The sequence below is a fragment of the Engystomops pustulosus genome, chromosome 2 (genome assembly GCF_040894005.1).
Source record: "Engystomops pustulosus chromosome 2, aEngPut4.maternal, whole genome shotgun sequence".
NCBI lineage: Eukaryota > Metazoa > Chordata > Amphibia > Anura > Leptodactylidae > Engystomops > Engystomops pustulosus.
In genome coordinates this window covers 5,815,829-5,837,501 of record NC_092412.1, presented here as the reverse complement: position 1 = coordinate 5,837,501, position 21,673 = coordinate 5,815,829, and the positions used below count along the sequence as shown (strand labels likewise).

General features: G+C 47.2%; 1 protein-coding gene across 5 annotated transcripts in view; it reads left to right on the top strand.

Annotated features, from left to right (window-relative positions):
- The window catches only part of LOC140117158 (ecto-ADP-ribosyltransferase 5-like), a 30,258-nt gene extending 11,923 nt beyond the window's left edge, over positions 1–18,335 (top strand). For 2 of the 5 annotated variants that reach the window (XM_072133633.1, XM_072133636.1), the window contains exons 2-6: positions 13,442–13,527; positions 13,627–13,736; positions 15,142–15,859; positions 16,442–16,474; positions 16,638–18,335. In XM_072133633.1, coding sequence (XP_071989734.1) covers positions 13,455–13,527; positions 13,627–13,736; positions 15,142–15,859; positions 16,442–16,474; positions 16,638–16,645 — 942 coding nt within the window. In that variant the 5' untranslated portion in view covers positions 13,442–13,454 and the 3' untranslated portion in view covers positions 16,646–18,335. Of the gene's footprint in view, positions 1–7,463; positions 7,509–7,667; positions 7,783–7,873; positions 7,896–13,441; positions 13,528–13,626; positions 13,737–15,141; positions 15,860–16,441; positions 16,475–16,637 lie in introns of those variants that run through there. The other 3 variants (XM_072133635.1, XM_072133634.1, XM_072133637.1) reach the window with 3 other exon arrangements.
- The last annotated feature ends 3,338 nt before the right edge of the window (positions 18,336–21,673 follow it).

The following is a 21,673-nucleotide window of genomic DNA, read 5'->3' as shown; positions in this document are numbered from 1 at the left end:
GCCTCCTGGGACTTGTGGTGCCTGTGCCTGCTGCGGTGTAGTGCCTCCTGGGACATGTGGTGCCTGTGCATGCTCCTGCTGATGGACGGCTGCAGACCTTGGCAGCTGCTGTTTTCCCTTCTCGCCCTCATGAAACACAAAGCTTGGTGCCTGCAGTATGGGACGTGTTCCTCTCTCATCAGGGGACATGCTGGACACTGACGCAGCGTCAGAGGGTCTGGACATGGATGCAATGTTCTGTCTGGCAAAGCGTTCCTTGTTCTTATAGGACTCAGACAGCGGTCCCATCTTCTCCAGGACACAGTCCATCTCTCCCACCACCACCGCCAGCTCTTTGCTCAGTGAGTGCAGCTTGGAGTCATACAGGGCGCTACTCTCAGGGTGCGCAGTTTTTAGTGAGTACATGCAGTCTATTTGCATTTGCAGCATTTGTTTGTGGTGACTTAGCTCCCCCATCCTCCTTACCAGTGCTGGGATCTCCTCTGCTAGCCTTAGCTCAGGCGCTCAGGTGGTCTCCTTCACCTGCCGTGCTGGTCGCTGTAGTCCTCCAGGCTGAGTGCATCCACCTGTCTCCTTCACCTGCCGTGCTGGTCGCTGTAGTCCTCCAGGCTGAGTGCATCCACCTGTCTCCTTCACCTGCCGTGCTGGTCGCTGTAGTGCTCCAGGCTGTGTGCATCCACCTGTCTCCTTCACCTGCCGTGCTGGTCGCTGTAGTCCTCCAGGCTGAGTGCATCCACCTGTCTCCTTCACCTGCCGTGCTGGTCGCTGTAGTCCTCCAGGCTGAGTGCATCCACCTGTCTCCTTCACCTGCCGTGCTGGTCGCTGTAGTCCTCCAGGCTGAGTGCATCCACCTGTCTCCTTCACCTGCCGTGCTGGTCGCTGTAGTCCTCCAGGCTGTGTGCTCCACCTGTCTCCTTGTGTGTCACATCTCCAGGCTTGCTGCTTGCACCGGCCTTTGCAGGGACATGTTGTGGCTTCACAGCAGATCTGGTGCGGCCATGCTGGTCACCACATCCCTCTGCTGCAGGTTTTCTTGCAGGGTTTGTTTCTCTATGGACGTTCTCCGCTGTCTGGGTGCAGGAGTGGAGGGCTGTGCACCTGCTGCTGGTCTGACAATCTGCTGCTTCACCTGTGCTCCTCCACGCTGGGCTGGTGAGGAACTTTCTTCTCTACTTGCTGCACTCACTTTCTTTACTTCAACATTCTCCACATTACTGCAATTCAGTTGATTCTCTTGCTTACTGAGAACTTTTGGATTTGCATCCATCTTTAGAGTTATCTGGGAGTTCACTCCCGGTGTAGGCCTGGAAGCCTGGGCCTCGCTTGGGGAATCTCCCCACCCAGGGTGGCCCCGGCCTGGGCTAGCTCCAGACATGAGGAGGGTCAAGAGCTCTCACCACACACAACCTCACCTCTAGGAGGCAGGATTATAGTAGTTATATTCCTGTACATAGGGGGCAGTATTATAGTAGTTATATTCCTGTACATAGGGGGCAGTATTATAGTAGTTATATTCTTGTACATAGGGGGCAATTTTTATTGTAAAAACCAACAAAATACAATTAAACAAAATCATAAATACATTCTTCTGTATACACAATTAGGAATCAAACAAATATAAAAACTCAGAGTAAATGTAACTTAGAGTCCATAGCTGCTGCTGGAAAGGAAAAAGAAGAAAACTAAATCAATAAATATAGAAATTAAACACCAGATACATTCCTCCATAATTTCCTATTTCTCTGGTCTTTCCTGATTTCCAGTGATTTTATCCACCGGAGCTCAGACAATATTTGGGATACCACAGCCGTGTAGTTATAGTCCTCACTGTGTAGGGACACCCGGGTTCTGGCATGCCATTGGTAATACTTTATCACTGTTATTATGAGATACATGGTTCCCGGATCTATAATACCATCTGGAGATGGGACGCCATAGATGATGTCCGGGTACTGGAGGAATTGCAGCCTCAGGATGTTCAGCAGGTCAGACACTTCCTTCCAGATCTTCCTCCCTCCCCAGCACTCAGAGATGAAATGCTCCATCGTCTCCTCCTGCTGACACCCCAGGGGACACTTCCTATCTGCCACACTCACAAACTTTAGGTTCCCTCTCACAAATAACTTCCCATGTAGTGACAACCAAGAGATATCAAACAACTTGGGGGGAAGTCGCTTCCCATTGAGGAACCTGAGACTCTTCTGTAAGGTGGTGGTCACACAGTCTCTGAGAGCGAGTGGTGAGTGGTAGAAAGCCCGACATATCCTAGTATAGAGGTCTCTCCTGGTGTTACTGACAATGTAGGACTTCTCCAGCTTCCACATCCTGACACACTTCAGACCATATACCAGATACTGGGGGAGGAAGCCAGGAGTCCATCGGCCCCTCTTGAGACTGCCGCCTCGCACCCAAGACTCTGCAAAAGGCAATATCCAGTCCCTGACACTACTTACCCACAGGAGACCATTGTTTGAGTCCAGGCAACCAAAATTGACTTTCAGAAACATGGAGTCAAAGAAAACCCTTGGATTTAACATATCCAGTCCACCCTCTCTCCTCCGTAGGTAGGTGATCCCTCTTTTTACTGGGTTCAACCTGTTCCCCCATAAAAGCTGGAAGAACAGGCTAAAGAGCCTAGCGGAGAAAGATTCTGGCAAAGGAAAGACGACAGAGACGTAGAGGAAGACAGGGACCAGGTAAGTCTTCATCAGAGTAACCCTTTCTCTATAGGTCAGCTTCCAGTTCTTCCATCGCTGAACCTTTACATTTCCGGTTTCCAACTTCTCTTCCCAATTTAGTTTGGCATTATCTTCCCTCCCGAATTTAACCCCAAGGATCTTAATATGGGTGGAGGCCTTGGCGAATTGTGGCAGATCAAAGCCAGGAGCAGCATCCAATGTCCAGAAAGCTTGACTCTTCTCAAGGTTGACCAGAGACCCGGAGGCCCCTGAGTAACTTCTGATGGCTGTGGACAGCATCTCCACCTCACGAGGTTCAGATATCACCACAGTCACATCATCCGCGTAGGCGACTACCTTCAAAGGCAAGCAATGGGGGACAGGCACCCCCTGAAAATCACACCGCTGCAGTGATCTCAGGAACGGGTCGATAGCAAACACATACAGCAGTGGACTCAGAGGACAACCTTGTCGCACCCCAGCCTCTACCCCGAAAGTGTCCCCCTGCCAACCATTGATCAGAGGAAAGCTCTCAGCCTCTCTATACAAAGTTCTCAGCCAATCTATAAATTGTCCCGGAATACCGTACTTTGACAAAGTGGCCCATAGATAATCGTGATCAACCCTGTCAAAGGCTTTAGCCTGGTCCAGACCTACAACATATCTCCCACACCTCAGAGCTTTACATCTCTCAAACATCTCTCTAATCGAGATGACTGCTCCAGAGATGTTCCGCCCTTTTACTGTGCCGTACTGAGAGCCTGCCAACAGTGCCGGGGACAAACAGACTAATCTAGAGAAGAGGATTTTTGCCAGAATTTTCCTATCAACATTCAAGAGGGCGATCGGCCTCCAGTTCTTGATGTCACTAGGCTCCTTACCTTTAGACAGCAGAATAAGGGAGGACACTCTCATGGATGGAAGCATCAGGTGATTTTTTAGACAATTGGTAAACACATCCACAAGGATCTGGGCTAAGAGGTCTCTGAACTTCTTATAGAATTCTGCTGTAATACCATCAGGACCTGGTGCCTTCTTCAGATGTAACTTATCAATGGCCTCTTTAACCTCCTCCTCTGTTATTTCTGCTGTCAAAGGAGAAAAGTCCAAATCTCTAGTGTCAGGGCCTGGAGTTGCCTCCAAGAATTGAGCCATTTTCTCTTTATCCAAAACCTTCTTCTGAAATAATTCAGCATAGTAGGATCTCACCACCCCCAGGATACCCTCCCGAGATTCCTGTAAAACTCCCTGGGAGTCAGTGAGACCTGTGATCGATTTCTTAGCCACACGTTCCCGGCAACTCTCATATGGATCTGGCGTGACTAAGTTTCCATAGTCACGCTCCACAACCAGGGACGTGTAGCGGCTGTACTGATACTGCTTTATTTCAGATTTCAGTCGGTCAATCTTTTGTTTGTCATCCCCACCCGCCGAATAGAGTGACTCCAATTCTTTCCGCAGCTTGAGATACTGGCTGTACTTATTCTTACCCTTCTTCACTGACAGTCTCTTCAAGAGGGACCGGATCTCCTCCTTGACGTCCTCCCACCAGTCGGATATGTGGTTATAGAAATACACTCTCTCCGATTCACCCTGTATAAGAGAGTGGACTTGCTCCTGGACAAACACATCTTCTAATAGGGTAGAATTTAGTCTCCACAAGCCTCTTCCTATATCTGGCCGTTCTGTATTACCTAAGTAGAAGTATAGGGCCAGGTGATCCGAGTATGGGACAGACTTCTCACTTCTATCCCCAATGACCTCCGAGGGAGTCACCAGCGCTAGGTCTATTCTGCTATGCCTCCCAGCACAGGAGTAGGTAAATTTGGGTTTCCTACCACCCTGCACAAAGACATCAGACAAACCTGACTGTGCTATAATATCATTTAAGACCTTAGAGTCCCTAGCAAGAGGCCTACCAGTGGGTCTGTCACTCACTGTCCTAGTGGCGTTGAAATCACCCGCCATGATGACTGGGAGAGATGTAAATAAATAGGGCTTCACGTCATTAAATAGATTGACTCTGTCAGTCACTGTCTGTGGACCATAGATATTGATAAGCCGGAGCCTTCTACCTCGGATAGTAACCTCCAGCACCAAACATCTTCCCATCGACACCTCGGTTAGTCTGTGAATGGTGACATCGTGTGTATTAAACAGTATGGAGACCCCGGCACACGGCTCCACAGACAGTGACCAGATGGACGGCCCGGAGCGCCATTCTCTCTCTGCTTCTTTTAACAAACTAAGACTATTAAGATGAGTCTCCTGTAGGAAAAAGACATCGGCATCGAGATAATGTAGATGTTCATACACCGCATGTCTTGTCCTTCTTGCCCTAATGCTGTTGACATTGCTAGATATTATTTTCAGATTAAAGTTCGCCATTAGAGCCATAACAAGAAGCAGAGAGAGTGTCCCCATCATCATAAATCTGGATCAGATCCCTCCTCTTCACCACCCGTCTCCATGTCTGATTCAGACTCTGGCCCCACCCTATGGGGTCTCCGTTTTGAGGGGGGGTCACCATCGGGATCCTCATCATACTCTGCCACCATCCTCTGCAGTTCCTTCTCTAGCTCCTCCTCTGCGTCTGACTCTGAGAGGACACTGAATCTATTGACTGTCATGGTCATGTCTGTTCCACTGTCCACTCTGATCTTTGATGACTTGTGAACTGTGGTCCACTCACCCTCAGGCTTCCGGGTGGACCTATCTTTTTTCCTCCTCTTATTGGCAGATGTTGTGGCTGGAGAGGGAATGAGCACTGAGGGTGGTGCAACCTGCTGGACAACTTCCATATCTCCCTCTGTGGTTTGGGTCTGAGGCTGCTCTGGTGTTGGTACAGCATCACTTGATTCTAGGACCTGATGAGGTTCTGACATAGCCTGATCTGACCCTAATAACAAAGCCTCCTCCTCCCCCAGGTCATCTGCCCCTGCCAATAGGTCTTCATCAGGGAAGCTCTTACATATGTTGTGCCAGGCATTGGGACAATCCCTGTGGGCATGCCCGATCTCACCGCACAGGTTACACCTGATGTTCTGGCAGTCCGCACTCACATGGCCGATATCCCCACACAGGCTGCACTTGACCACAGAGCAATTACTGGCGATGTGACCGACTCTACCGCATTTGAAGCATCTACGGGGCTGACCTGGATAGAAACATACCCCCTTCTCCCGGCCAATGAAGAAGGAGTTGGGCAGATGCTGGGTTATGTTGTTATATTGTCTTAATTTCACCAGGACCTTCCACCCTCCTGTCCAGATCCCGTCCTCATCCCGGGTCTTGGTGAGCTCTGACATGAGGTCACAGTGCCTCTTGAGCCAGATGACAATATCCTGCTGGGGCACAGACTCATTCCAGAAGATGACTGTGACTGTGACTGTACCAAGTTTAGAGATGGGGATGAAGCTGAAATTATTCCACCCCTCTGCATCTCTAAACCTGGGGAAGATGGCCCAAAACCGGTCCAGGTTGCCCATCAGCTTAAAGCTCACATCATATCCCTGGCGATCGGGGAGGTTAATTACTGCCAAAATGTCACTTGACGAGAAACCCATTTGTTCACACAATAGCGACCTGACCACAAACCGCCTGTCAGGTAGGTCCTCCTTGGCCCCTTTGTGCCTAAATCTCACCACATTCCTCCTCTTAAATGCCTGACCGGTGTAATGAGAGCCGGATGAAAAAGATGGTACACCCCGGCTCCAGGCGTTGCCAGAAGAAGACTGGTGAGGGCCCGTACCCTGCTGTGTCTGGGGGCGCTGCGGGGGCTGCTGGGCTCCTGCACTCTGAGGGTCTGATACCTCAGCAACTAGAGGAGGGAAGTCCTGAGCATCAGACTGTACTACCCCCTCCCCACCATCAGCCTCCATACACTGCTCTGCCTGCTCTATGGCAACATCCCACACAGACTGCCCTTCCCCTGCTGGAACATTATCACACACAATGGTATTATCAGGAGGAGATACAGATGCATCAGCATTATCACCAACATTGGGGGCAGCAGTGTCACAGATATTAGAAACAGCATTAGGCACTGATGTATGAGCAGTATCAGGCACTGAAGTCCCATCAATGTCAGTACAATCAGTCCCAGCAGAGTCCTGATGATCCTGCTCAGATGCCACAGTGTTACCTTCAGGATCAGGTGCACAGTCCTGCTGCAGTGAGCCGTCAACTGGGACTTGTGGTGCTTGTTCTCCACCGCTACCATCAGGCAGATGTCCACGTTGCACGCTGAATGCTGGGACATGTGGTGTTTTCACTGCTCTGGTAACATCAGAGGGACGGCTGTGATCCTTCTGCTGATTGCAGGCTGCTGGGACTTGTGGTGCCTCTGCTGTGGGTGGTTGCTGTTTCATGGCTTTATCTTTCTTGTAGAGATCCCCTTGCTGGTATGGAAAAGTCGCAGGCTGGAGTATAGGTTTCCCCTTGGTCTCAGTTGCCGGATTAGATGCCCCTCCATGATGTCTCTGGGCCTGGAAGCGCTCCTGGTTCCTGTAGGTCTCTGCCAGGGGACCCATCTGCTCCAGGACAGCCTCAGTCTGGGCGACATTGTCAGCGAGCTGCTTGGCCAGGGTGGTCAGCTTCTTGTCTAGCAGCTCATGTCTCTCCGGGTTTGCTGCCTTGAGCTTGTAGGCACAGTCAATGTTTTTTTGTAGCAGCAGTTTTTGTTCCTTCAGGTTTCCCAGTCTCTTTACCAGTGTTGGGATCTGATCAGCCAGGAGGAGCTCAGGTGCACGCTCAGCCGCTGCATAGGGAGTTGCTGCAGGTGCACGCTCAGCCGCTGCACATGGAGTTGCTGCAGGTTTCTTACAGGTGGTAGGTGATGGCACTCTGTTGGGTCCGGGTCTCTGCGCCACTGTTGGGTTCTGACGCGCTGCGGCTCTTACTGCGGGGGGATGACATTGTCCAGTAGCAGCACTTGTGGCAGCCTGAGGCCTCCCTGCTAGTTTGGTCTCGGCCTTGCTGCCTCCACTCCCATACCGTGTGCGCTCAGAGCGGATCAGTACAGGCTGCTGCAGGTTCTCCAGCAAGGTCTGCTTCTCCAGAGATGTCCTCCTCTGCCTGGATGATGGAGGTGTACACGGCACAGGTGAGGCCGGGGCTGGAGACGTCCTCTGCTCCTGCACAACCTGCTCGCTCCTCTGTCCTGGATGACCCGACATTGTGTTCCCACTCACTGGCTTCTGCTGCACATTCACACTGGTAGGTGACTTCACCAAACTGGAACTTACTGCTGCTTCTTTCTTCACAACATCTTCATTCTTTACTTCACTGCTTCTGGCTGAACTGGAGCCGCTGACATGACTTACTGTACCGGAGATTTTAGGATTCTCATCCATTAGTTTTGGTGTCTGGGAGTTATTTCCCAGAGAAGGCCTTGGAGCCTGGGCCTTGCATGGGGAAGTTCCCCACCCAGGGTGGCCCCGCCCTGGGCTAGCTCCAGACATGAGGAGAGCTCACACTGCACACAACCTCTCAGCAAGGGGGCAGTATTATAGTAGTTATATTCCTGTACATAGGGGGCAGTATTATAGTAGTTATATTCTTGTACATAGGGGGCAGTATTATAGTAGTTATATTCCTGTACATAGGGGGCAGTATTATAGTAGTTATATTCTTGTACATAGGGGCCAGTATTATAGTAGTTATATTCTTGTACATAGGGGGCAGTATTATAGTAGTTATATTCTTGTACATAGGGGGCAGTATTATAGTAGTTATATTCCTGTACATAGGGGGCAGTATTATAGTAGTTATATTCTTGTACATAGGAGGCAGTATTATAGTAGTTATATTCCTGTACATAGGGGGCAGTATTATAGTAGTTATATTCCTGTACATAGGGGCAGTATTATAGTAGTTATATTCCTGTACATAGGGGGCAGTATTATAGTAGTTATATTCCTGTACATAGGGGGCAGTATTATAGTAGTTATATTCTTGTACATAGGGGGCAGTATTATAGTAGTTATATTCTTGTACATAGGAGGCAGGATTATAGTAGTTATATTCCTGTACATAGGAGGCAGTATTATAGTAGTAATATTCCTGTACATAGGAGGCAGTATTATAGTAGTTATATTCCTGTACATAGGGGGCAGTATTATAGTAGTTATATTCCTGTACATAGGGGGCAGTATTATAGTAGTTATATTCTTGTACATAGGGGAGCAGTATTATAGTAGTTATATTCTTGTACATAGGGGTCAGTATTATAGTAGTTATATTCCTGTACATAGGGGGCAGTATTATAGTAGTTATATTCTTGTACATAGGGGGCAGTATTATAGTAGTTATATTCTTGTACATAGGGGAGCAGTATTATAGTAGTTATATTCTTGTACATAGGGGGCAGTATTATAGTAGTTATATTCTTGTACATAGGGGAGCAGTATTATAGTAGTTATATTCTTGTACATAGAGGGCAGTATTATAGTAGTTATATTCTTGTACATAGGGGGCAGTATTATAGTAGTTATATTCTTGTACATAGGAGGCAGTATTATAGTAGTTATATTCCTGTACATAGGGGGCAGTATTATAGTAGTAATATTCCTGTACATAGGAGGCAGTATTATAGTAGTTATATTCCTGTACATAGGGGGCAGTATTATAGTAGTTATATTCCTGTACATAGGGGGCAGTATTACAGTAGTTATATTCTTGTACATAGGGGGCAGTATTATAGTAGTTATATTCTTGTACATAGGGGGCAGTATTATAGTAGTTATATTCCTGTACATAGGGGGCAGTATTATAGTAGTTATATTCTTGTACATAGGGGGCAGTATTATAGTAGTTATATTCCTGTACATAGGGGGCAGTATTATAGTAGTTATATTCCTGTACATAGGGGGCAGTATTATAGTAGTTATATTCTTGTACATAGGGGGCAGTATTATAGTAGTTACATTCTTGTACATAGGGGGCAGTATTATAGTAGTTATATTCCTGTACATAGGGGGCAGTTTTATAGTAGTTATATTCCTGTACATAGGGGACAGTATTATAGTAGTTATATTCTTGTACATAGGGGGCAGTATTATAGTAGTTATATTCCCCTACATAGGGGGCAGTATTATAGTAGTTATATTCTTGTACATAGGGGGCAGTATTATAGTAGTTATATTCCTGTACATAGGGGGCAGTATTATAGTAGTTATATTCTTGTACATAGGGGGCAGTATTATAGTAGTTATATTCCTGTACATAGGGGGAAGTATTATAGTAGTTATATTCCTGTACATAGGGGGCAGTATTATAGTAGTTATATTCCTGTACATAGGGGGCAGTATTATAGTAGGTATATCCCTGTACATAGGGGGCAGTATTATAGTAGTTATATTCTTGTACATAGAGGGCAGTATTGTAGTAGTTATATTCTTGTACATAGGGGGCAGTATTATGTAGTTATATTCTTGTACATAGGGGGCAGTATTATAGTAGTTACATTCTTGTACATAGGGGGCAGTATTATAGTAGTTATATTCCTGTACATAGGGGGCAGTATTATAGTAGTTATATTCCTGTACATAGGGGACAGTATTATAGTAGTTACATTCTTGTACATAGGGGGCAGTATTATAGTAGTTACATTCTTGTACATAGGGGGCAGTATTATAGTAGTTATATTCCTGTACATAGGGGGCAGTTTTATAGTAGTTATATTCCTGTACATAGGGGACAGTATTATAGTAGTTATATTCTTGTACATAGGGGGCAGTATTATAGTAGTTATATTCTTGAACATAGGGGGCAGTATTATAGTAGTTATATTCCTGTACATAGGGGGCAGTATTATAGTAGTTATATTCCTGTACATAGGGGGCAGTATTATAGTAGTTATATTCCTGTACATAGGGGGCAGTATTATAGTAGTTATATTCCTGTACATAGGGGGCAGTATTATAGTAGTTATATTCCTGTACATAGGGGGCAGTATTATAGTAGTTATATTCCTGTACATAGGGGGCAGTATTATAGTAGTTATATTCCTGTACATAAGGGGGCAGTATTATAGTAGTTATATTCCTGTACATAGGGGGCAGTATTATAGTAGTTATATTCTTGTACATAGGGGGCAGTATTATAGTAGTTATATTCCTGTACATAGGGGGCAGTATTATAGTAGTTATATTCTTGTACATAGGGGGCAGTATTATAGTAGTTATATTCCTGTACATAGGGGGCAGTATTATAGTAGTTATATTCTTGTACATAGGGGGTAGTATTATAGTAGTTATATTCCTGTACATAGGGGGAAGTATTATAGTAGTTATATTCCTGTACATAGGGGGCAGTATTATAGTAGTTATATTCCTGTACATAGGGGGCAGTATTATAGTAGGTATATCCCTGTACATAGGGGGCAGTATTATAGTAGTTATATTCTTGTACATAGAGGGCAGTATTGTAGTAGTTATATTCTTGTACATAGGGGGCAGTATTATGTAGTTATATTCTTGTACATAGGGGGCAGTATTATAGTAGTTACTTTCTTGTACATAGGGGGCAGTATTATAGTAGTTATATTCCTGTACATAGGGGGCAGTATTATAGTAGTTATATTCCTGTACATAGGGGACAGTATTATAGTAGTTATATTCTTGTACATAGGGGGCAGTATTATAGTAGTTACATTCTTGTACATAGGGGGCAGTATTATAGTAGTTATATTCCTGTACATAGGGGGCAGTTTTATAGTAGTTATATTCCTGTACATAGGGGACAGTATTATAGTAGTTATATTCTTGTACATAGGGGGCAGTATTATAGTAGTTATATTCTTGAACATAGGGGGCAGTATTATAGTAGTTATATTCTTGTACATAGGAGGCAGTATTATATTAGTTATATTCCTGTACATAGGGGGCAGTATTATAGTAGTTATATTCCTGTACATAGGGGGCAGTATTATAGTAGTTATATTCCTGTACATGGGGGGCAGTATTATAGTAGTTATATTCCTGTACATAGGGGGCAGTATTATAGTAGTTATATTCTTGTACATAGGGGGCAGTATTATAGTAGTTATATTCCTGTACATAGGGGGCAGTATCATAGTAGTTATATTCTTGTACATAGGGGGCAGTATTATAGTAGTTATATTCCTGTACATAGGGGGCAGTATTATAGTAGTTATATTCCTGTACATAGGGGGCAGTATTATAGTAGTTATATTCCTGTACATAGGGGGCAGTATTATAGTAGTTATATTCCTGTACAGAAGGGGGCAGTATCATAGTAGTTATATTCCTGTACATAGGGGGCAGTATTATAGTAGTTAAATTCCTGTACATAGGAGGCAGTATTATAGTAGTTATATTCTTGTACATAGGGGGCAGTATTATAGTAGTTATATTCCTGTACATAGGGGGCAGTATTATAGTAGTTATATTCCTGTACATAGGGGGCAGTATTATAGTAGTTACATTCTTGTACATAGGGGGCAGTATTATAGTAGTTACATTCTTGTACATAGGGGGCAGTATTATAGTAGTTATATTCCTGTACATAGGGGGCAGTATTATAGTAGTTATATTTCTGTACATAGGGGGCAGTATTATAGTAGTTATATTCCTGTACATATGGGGCAGTATTATAGTAGTTATATTCCTGTACATAGGGGGCAGTATTATAGTAGTTATATTCCTGTACATAGGGGGCAGTATTATAGTAGTTATATTCCTGTACATAGGGGGCAGTATTATAGTAGTTATATTCCTGTACATAGGGGGCAGTATTATAGTAGTTATATTCCTGTACATAGGGGGCAGTATTATAGTAGTTATATTCCTGTACATAGGGGGCAGTATTATAGTAGTTATATTCCTGTACATAGGGGGCAGTATTATAGTAGTTATATTCTTGTACATAGGGGGCAGTATTATAGTAGTTATATTCCCCTACATAGGGGGCAGTATTATAGTAGTTATATTCTTGTACATAGGGGGCAGTATTATAGTAGTTATATTCCTGTACATAGGGGGCAGTATTATAGAAGTTATATTCTTGTACATAGGGGGCAGTATTATAGTAGTTATATTCCTGTACATAGGGGGAAGTATTATAGTAGTTATATTCCTGTACATAGGGGGCAGTATTATAGTAGTTATATTCCTGTACATAGGGGGCAGTATTATAGTAGGTACATGCCTGTACATAGGGGGCAGTATTATAGTAGTTATATTCTTGTACATAGAGGGCAGTATTGTAGTAGTTATATTCTTGTACATAGGGGGCAGTATTATGTAGTTATATTCTTGTACATAGGGGGCAGTATTATAGTAGTTACATTCTTGTACATAGGGGGCAGTATTATAGTAGTTACATTCTTGTACATAGGGGGCAGTATTATAGTAGTTATATTCTTGTACATAGGGGGCAGTATTATAGTAGTTACATTCTTGTATATAGGGGGCAGTATTATAGTAGTTATATTCCTGTACATAGGGGGCATATTGCAGCAAAAACTTACTTGTATACCGGCAATTGCGTTTTTTCACCATTTTTACAGCACTTGAATTTTTTTCCTGCTTCCCAGTACATGGCATAGAATATCAAATAACTTCACTTTGAAGTGCAATTTGTTACACAAAAAACAAGTCCCCACACAGCTCTTTACATGGGAAAATATAAAAGTTATAGATTTTTGAAGGTGAAAAATGGAAATGAAAAAACAAAAAAGGGCTGCGGCGGGAAGGGGTTAATATCTAGAGGCTGATGTAGGATTTTCTTTGTAATTACAGATAATCTGATACGATGTGTAATACTCAGACATTTCTGCTTCTTACTTTGGTGTCTCTGTGTCTGGACTTGGCCGGGATCGTTACAGGTCCAGTATATATATATATATGTAATATCGCGGGATCGGGCACTGGGTGGATTATGAGCGGTCCCTTACATGTCACAATGTTCTGGTCTTTTCTCTTAGATAAATCTGTGGAAGATGGTGTCCGGTTTTATCATCCAAAATTTTGGAAGAAAACCAAGAAAAATGTGGAGAGACAAACAACGTTGGAAAAGTTTAACTTCCTTCCCTTGGTAAAGATAATATAATGTAACAGGCAACGACCAATCAGAATCCAGAATCTGACTTCTTCATCTGAACACACCCATCTTTTTTAATCCACAAATAGTCCCCCCTTCCCATTCCATTCTATGGCCAACCCTCTCCATGTTATGGTCCCCATTAATCATATTTTGGGTTCACCATTCCTTGGATTGCCTCAATCTTAGGGCCTACACTCTCCATGTTGTGTCCTCCCTTCCTTCATGCTATGGCCTCCTCATTCCATGGTATTGCCTCAATCCTAGGGCCAACACTCTCCATATTGTGACCTCCAGTTTTCATACTATGGCCTCTTCATTCCATGCTATTTCCAATACTCTACATGTTGTGGCCTCCATCCTTCATTCTATGGCCTCCTCATTCCATGCTATGGCCAATACTCTACATGTTGTGGCCTCCTTCCTTCATAATATGGCCTAATTATTCCACGCTATTGCCTCAATCCTTTGGCCAACCCTCCCCATGTTATGGCCTCCATTCTTCATACTATGGTCACCCCATAACATGCTATTGCCTCAATCCTAGAGCCAACACTCCCCATGTTATGGCATCAATCTTTCATACTATAGCCTCCTCTTCCCATGCTATGGCCAACACTCTCCATGTTGTAGCCTCCATCCTTCATACTATGGCCTCCTCTTCCCATGCTATGGCCAACACTCTCCATGTTGTGGCCTCCATCCTTCATACTATGGCCTCCCCATTCCCTGATATTACCTCAATCCTAAAGCTAACACACTCCATGTTGTTGCATCCATCCTTCATACTAATGCTACCCCATTGCATGGTGTTGCCTTAATCCTAGGGACAACGCTCTCCATGTTGTGGCTTCAATCCTTCATACTATGGCCTCCTCTTCCCATGCTGTGGCCAACACTCTCCAGGTTGTGGCCTCCATCCTTCATACTATGGCCTCCTCTTCCCATGCTGTGGCCAACACTCTCCAGGTTGTGGCCTCCATTATTCATACTATGGTTACCCCATTCCATGGTATTTTCTCAATCCTAGAGCCAACAAACTCCATTGTGCGGTCTCCATCCTTCATACTATGGCCACCGCATTTCATGATATTGCCGCAATCCTAGAGACAACACTCTCCATGTTGTGGCCTCCTTCCTTCATACTATAGCCTCCCCATTTCATGCTATGGCCTCAATCCTATGGCCAACAATCTCCACATTATGGTCCCCATCCTTCATACTATGGCCCCCAATGCTTTTCATTTGCCCTTCCCCTCAATGATATTACGACCTTCATTCTTAATGCTATGGCTTCCTCTCTAAATCATATAGCTTCCATGTACCATGCAATGACATCCATCCTCCATACTATGGCCTCCACTCTTTAAAGTTCTCATCCCTCTACATTTTTTTACAGATCAAGTGTAAGCCTCAGATCCTGGACTTTAACACAAACTCTTTTGACGACCAGTACATCGGATGCTCTAATCAATATGAGATGGACCTCATGCCAAAAATTCTAACATGGGAGAAGTCTTTCAATGTGGCCTTCGGTTTGGCCTGGGATCGGGCTGCACAGAAGTGGAACAGATTGAAGAGGAAAGTGCGTCTTCCCAGTGACTTTAGGGATGAGTTTGGGATAGCGACTATTGTCTACACCACAGACTGGCCAGAAGGAAGCCCAATCTATAAAGAACTCAATGGGAACGTATCCATGGCTGGACGGTCAAGAAGACACTACGTGATGGACTTCCACTATAAGGCTCTACACTTCTACCTGACCCGAGCCTTGCAGGTTCTAAGGAGACACTCTAAGAGACAAACCAAGACCTACAAAGTCTTCAGAGGCATTGACAAGTCTCTGCAGGTGTCAGAAGTGGAGGACCTTAGGTTCGGGAGATTCACTTCTTCCTCACGTAACTTTGAAGTGGCCAAGGGATATTCTGATGGATTGTTCTTTGAGATGACCACCTGCTTCGGAGTTGATATCCATAGGATCTCCTTCTTTCCCGAAGAGCAGGAAGTGTTGATTCCGGTGGCTGAAAAGTTCCGATTTGTGGAGAAAAGTGGGGCTACTTATGTTTTGGACAGTACCTGTGAACTGTGCAGCCACTTCAACTGTACTTATTTAGGAGGTAAGTGTCCATCTAGAGAAGATTTATGTTCCTAGTTAAAGATAAGGCAGGTGTCTAGCTAGAGAAGATTCACATACACATATAGAGGAGGAAAGTGTCCATCTTGGCAGAATTTACATAGCCATTCATTGAGGAGGTAAGTGTTCATCTTGGGAAGAGTTATGTGTCTTTTTATGGTGGAGATCAGTCTTAGAAGGTCCGGAGGCCATCCGTAGAGAAACCCATTGACCTTCTCTAGAGTAGGTTATGGTCTCTACTAAAAGAAAGTAAGTTCTTCAAAGAGTTCAAATTGAACAATATCCTGGAGCTTAACCAGAAGAATTCAGCTTGTGACTAATCCCATGGAGTCACCTGAATGTCCCAACACCTCCTTCACTTCCTTCAGCACCACTGCCACCTTTCCCACCTATGTGTCCACTAGGAGATGCTACTACTGCTCAGCAGTGTTGGCACAGTTGGTGTCTTGCATGGTGCCCAATAGGTGGCATGTACTGGTGAATGCACTGATTATCCAGTCATTGCAAAGGCAAAAAACAAATCACAAAAAATTCCAAAGGTTTAATGGTGAACTTTATCTTTCAGATGAGAAACGAGATTTCCCTGTGTGCAGTTCTGGTAAGTATCATATGCATTACTGTATATGACACACTTACCTGGGAGAGCAACCTACTGATGGAGTGTAACAAGCATGGACCTTCATACTGAGGGGTCACTGATGTGTATGACAGCCAGTGCTCCTTGAATATAGAATTTATATAACTTTTTATTTCCCTCCCAGTTCCCTGATGTTTTGGTTGAGGAAGAATCTTCTGGCGTATTTGTTTTCATCATGATCGGGAAAGAAATTCTGGTGACCACCATCCACCATGATCTGGAGAGAAGCGCTGGAAACCCTGATCCACCATGATCTTGAGTGAAGTGCTGGAAACCCTGATCCACCATGATCTGGAGAGAAGAACTGGTGACCTTGTCTACTATGATATGAAGAGAAGCGCTGGTGACCACCATCCACCATCGTCGGGAAAGAATTGCTGGTGACTCCGATACACTATGACCTGGAGAGAAGAGCTGGTGACTCCAATACACTATGACCTGGAGAGATCTGGAGAGAAGAGCTGGTGACCCCCATCCACCATGACCTGGAGAGAAAAGCTGGTGACCCCCATCCACCATGACCAGGAGAGAAGTGCTGGTGACCCCCATCCTCCATGACTTGGAGAGAAGCGCTGGTGACCACCATCCACCATGATCTTGAGCGAAGCGCTGGAAACCCCCATCCACCATGACCTGGAGAGAAGTGCTGGTGACCCCCATCCTCCATGACCCGGAGAGAAGCGCAGGTGACCACCATCCACCATGATCTTGAGCGAAGCGCTGGAAACCCCGATCCACCATGATCTGGAGAGAAGTGCTGGTGACCCCCCATCCTCCATGACCTGGAGAGAAGCGCTGGTGACCCCCATCTACCATGACCTGGAGAGTAATGCTGGTGACCCCCATCCACCATGATCTGGATATAAGCTCTGGTGACCTCCATCCACCATGACCTGGAGAGAAGCGCTGGTGACCCCCATCCACCATGACCTGGACAGAAGTGCTGGTAACCCCCATCTACCATGACCTGGAGAGAAGCGCTGGTGACCCCCATCCACCATGACCTGGAGAGAAGCGCTGGTGACCCCCATCCACCATGATCTGGAGAGAAGCGCTGGTGACCCCCATCCTCCATGACCTGGAGAGAAGCGCTGGTGACCCCCATCCACCATGACCTGGAGAGAAGCGCTGGTGACCCCCATCCTCCATGACCTGGAGAGAAGCGCTGGTGACCCCCATCCACCATGACCTGGAGAGAAGCGCTGGTGACCCCCATCCACCATGACCTGGAGAGAAGCACTGGTGACCACCATCTACCATGATCTGGATATAAGCTCTGGTGACCCCCATCCTCCATGACCTGGAGAGAAGTGCTGGTGACCCCCATCCACCATGACCTGGAGAGAAGCGCTGGTGACCCCCATCCACCATGACCTGGAGAGAAGCGCTGGTGACCCCCATCCACCATGACCTGGAGAGAAGCGCTGGTGACCCCCATCCACCATGACCTGGAGAGAAGCGCTGGTGACCCCCATCCACCATGACCTGGAGAGACACACCAGTGATCCGACAAGCAAGAACTATTGTACAACAATAAAGATGGCTGATAACAGAGAGTAATACATATCCCCCGGTCAGTCTCAGTCTCTCACCAACCTGAAATGGCTGATAACAGAGAGCAATAGGTTGCGTTGGGCTACATAAAAGTTGAGAGATGAGACCGTAGTATGTACAATACTGATACCTCATGAACAAGGAGAATAACCACATCCTACACATAAAGATCCAAAATATCAATTTTCATGGTATTTCAGGTGACAGTTATATAGAATGTGATGGCAGTGCAGAGGGAGCAGGTGGAGGGGCATTTACATGTGATGTGATGGGGGTAAGAGGGGCAGTGCAGAGGGAGCAGGTGGAGGGGCATTTACATGTGATGTGATGGGGGTAAGAGGGGCAGTGCAGAGGGAGCAGGTGGAGGGGCAGTTACCTGTGATGTGATGGGGGTAAGGGGGGCAGTGCAGAGGGAGCAGCTGGAGGGGCAGTTACATGTGATGTGATGGGGGTAAGAGGGGCATCACAGAGGGAGCAGGTGGAGGGGCAGTTACCTGTGATGTGATGGGGGTAAGGGGGGCAGTGCAGAGGGAGCAGGTGGAGGGGCAGTTACATGTGATGTGATGTGATGGGGGTAAGAGGGGCAGTGCAGAGGGAGCAGGTGGAGGGGCAGTTACATGTGATGTGATGGGGGTAAGAGGGGCAGTGCAGAGGGAGCAGCTGGAGGGGCAGTTACATGTGATGTGATGGGGGTAAGAGGGGCATCACAGAGGGAGCAGGTGGAGGGGCAGTTACCTGTGATGTGATGGGGGTAAGGGGGGCAGTGCAGAGGGAGCAGGTGGAGGGGCAGTTACATGTGATGTGATGTGATGGGGGTAAGAGGGGCAGTGCAGAGGGAGCAGGTGGAGGGGCAGTTACATGTGATGTGATGGGGGTAAGAGGGGCATCACAGAGGGAGCAGGTGGAGGGGCAGTTACCTGTGATGTGATGGGGGTAAGGGGGGCAGTGCAGAGGGAGCAGGTGGAGGGGCAGTTACATGTGATGTGATGTGATGGGGGTAAGAGGGGCAGTGCAGAGGGAGCAGGTGGAGGGGCAGTTACATGTGATGTGATGGGGGTAAGAGGGGCAGTGCAGAGGGAGCAGGTGGAGGGGCAGTTACATGTGATGTGATGGGGGTAAGAGGGGCAGTGCAGAGGGAGCAGGTGGAGGGGCAGTTACATGTGATGTGATGGGGGTATGAGGGGCAGTGCAGAGGGAGCAGGTGGAGGGGCAGTTACATGTGATGTGATGGGGGTAAGAGGGGCAGTGCAGAGGGAGCAGGTGGAGGGGCAGTTACATGTGATGTGATGGGGGTAAGAGGGGCAGTGCAGAGGGAGCAGATGGAGGGGCAGTTACATGTGATGTGATGGGGGTAAGAGGGGCAGTGCAGAAGGAGCAGGTGGAGGGGCAGTTACATGTGATGTGATGGGGGTAAGAGGGGGAAATGCAGAGGGAGCAGGTGGAGGGGCAGTTACATGTGATGTGATGGGGGTAAGAGGGGCAGTGCAGAGGGAGCAGATGGAGGGGCAGTTACATGTGATGTGATGGGGGTAAGAGGGGCAGTGCAGAGGGAGCAGCTGGAGGGGCAGTTACATGTGATGTGATGGGGGTAAGAGGGGGAAGTGCAGAGGGAGCAGCTGGAGGGGCAGTTACATGTGATGTGATGGGGGTAAGAGGGGGAAGTGCAGAGGGAGCAGGTGGAGGGGCAGTTACAGGTGATGTGATGGGGGGAAGAGGGGGAAGTGCAGAGGGAGAAGGTGGAGGGGCAGTTACATGTGATCTGATGGGGGGAAGAGGGGGAAGTGCAGAGGGAGAAGGTGGAGGGGCAGTTACATGAAATATGATGGGGGTATGAGGGTTGTATAAAGATGAGGGGGTATGGGAGGTGGTATGGAGATGAGGGGCAGTGTGTGGAGTCATAGCCAGGAGAAGTCCTAATGAAGTTCTCCCCCTGTGAGTTATCTGTCCTGATGTCACTGACTATAACCTTATAACATGTGAAGCGTCAGTTTTTGCCTTCTGAATGTGCACTGGCAGTAAGGTGCGGAGATGTCATTGTCACAGGTGACCCCGTGATCCATGTCTAGGATCGCCGGGGGACCCATGTCCCGCTGTGCTGCTGCGGTCCCCACTCCCCCAGGTCCATACTCACCTCACCTGGCTCCGGACTCCACGTCAATCCCATCCGGGTCGCACACCGGCTTCCTCTGAGGCCGCGCACTCCCGGAACTCTTGGACACACTTGCAGCCACTCTTCGGATGATTGCCTCCCAGCAGCAGGCTCCTGCGACTCCTCCTGTTGCTTCTGTTTCCCATGCCATGTTTTCCGTCATGGACCCGAAAATCTTTTGCCTGACAAATTTGATGGCTATCCCAAATTTTGCAGGAGATTTGTTTCCCAGTGTTTTCAGCATCTTGAACTGATGTCCACCCCTGAAGTTGGCATTTGTTTTTTCTTTGCTCACTGGAGAGGCGCTGGACTCGGCTACTCCTCTATGGGATAGTGGTGACCCAGACATGGTTTCCCACACCAAGTTCCTGAGAAAAATCCAGTCCAAGTTTGAACCAACTCAAGTTCGGCTACTTCGCCCCTCCTGCCTGGTCCCAGTGTCTCCGGGTCCCCAGTGACTCCGCAGCTTACCAGAGCTGCTCCCGTTACTCTGCAGCTTCCCAGAGCTGCTCCAGCGGCGTCCAAGCCTCCGCGGCTTCCCGCAGCTGCTCCAGTGGCTCCGCTGCTTCCCGCGGCTGCTCCGGCCTCCCCTGAGTCTCCACTGGCCTTCCTTGAGGCCGCTCCGGTGTGCCTAGAGCCGACCCAGCCTGCGGCTTCCCAAGTCTTCTCGGTGCCTGCTCTCCTCCTAAGGTGTCTCATCACCAAGAAGAATTGGAGGAGGCTAAGAAGGAAGAACAGCGGGCTGAAGAAGAAGAGAAGAAGGGCCTTGGGGGGGGGAGGTACTGTCACGGGTTACTCTCCAATCCATGTCTCGGATCGCGGGGGCACCCTTGTCGCGCTGTGCTGCCGCGGTCCCCACTCCCCCAGGTCCATACTCACCTGGCTCCGGACTCCACGTCGATCCCGTCCGAGTCCCACACCGGCTTCCTCCGAGGCCGTACTTCTGCTGTGGGGACTTTTTAAAAACTTGCCTGTATATTAAATTAAAAATGAATATAGGCCGTATCTATGTCTGTAAAACTCAAGACCGACTGGGGCCCACAATCTTTATACTACCACTGGTAATACAGCGTATATTATCACAGTGGAGTATATATATATTAGCGCAGTGGTGGGACAGGGTGTGTAACTGAGGTTGTTATCATGTAGGAATCATGTGTCACAGTGATGGTTACACCAGCTCTGACCCTTATGGAATTCACATTATGCGACCCCTTATCTAGGGACCTACACGTCATGTGACACGTCATGTGACACGGAGATCTCGGCATTTGTTTCCCGCTAGGGGCGGGACCGGCGCTCTCCCTAATATAATGGGGCACATTTACTTACCCGGTCCAGTCGCGATTCTGCAGGCGCGTTCTCCGATGCTGATTCGGGTTCTGCCGGGATTCACTAAGGTCGTGCGCCCGATGTCCACCAGGTGTCGCTGCTGTGCTGAAGTCCGCTGGAGTTCA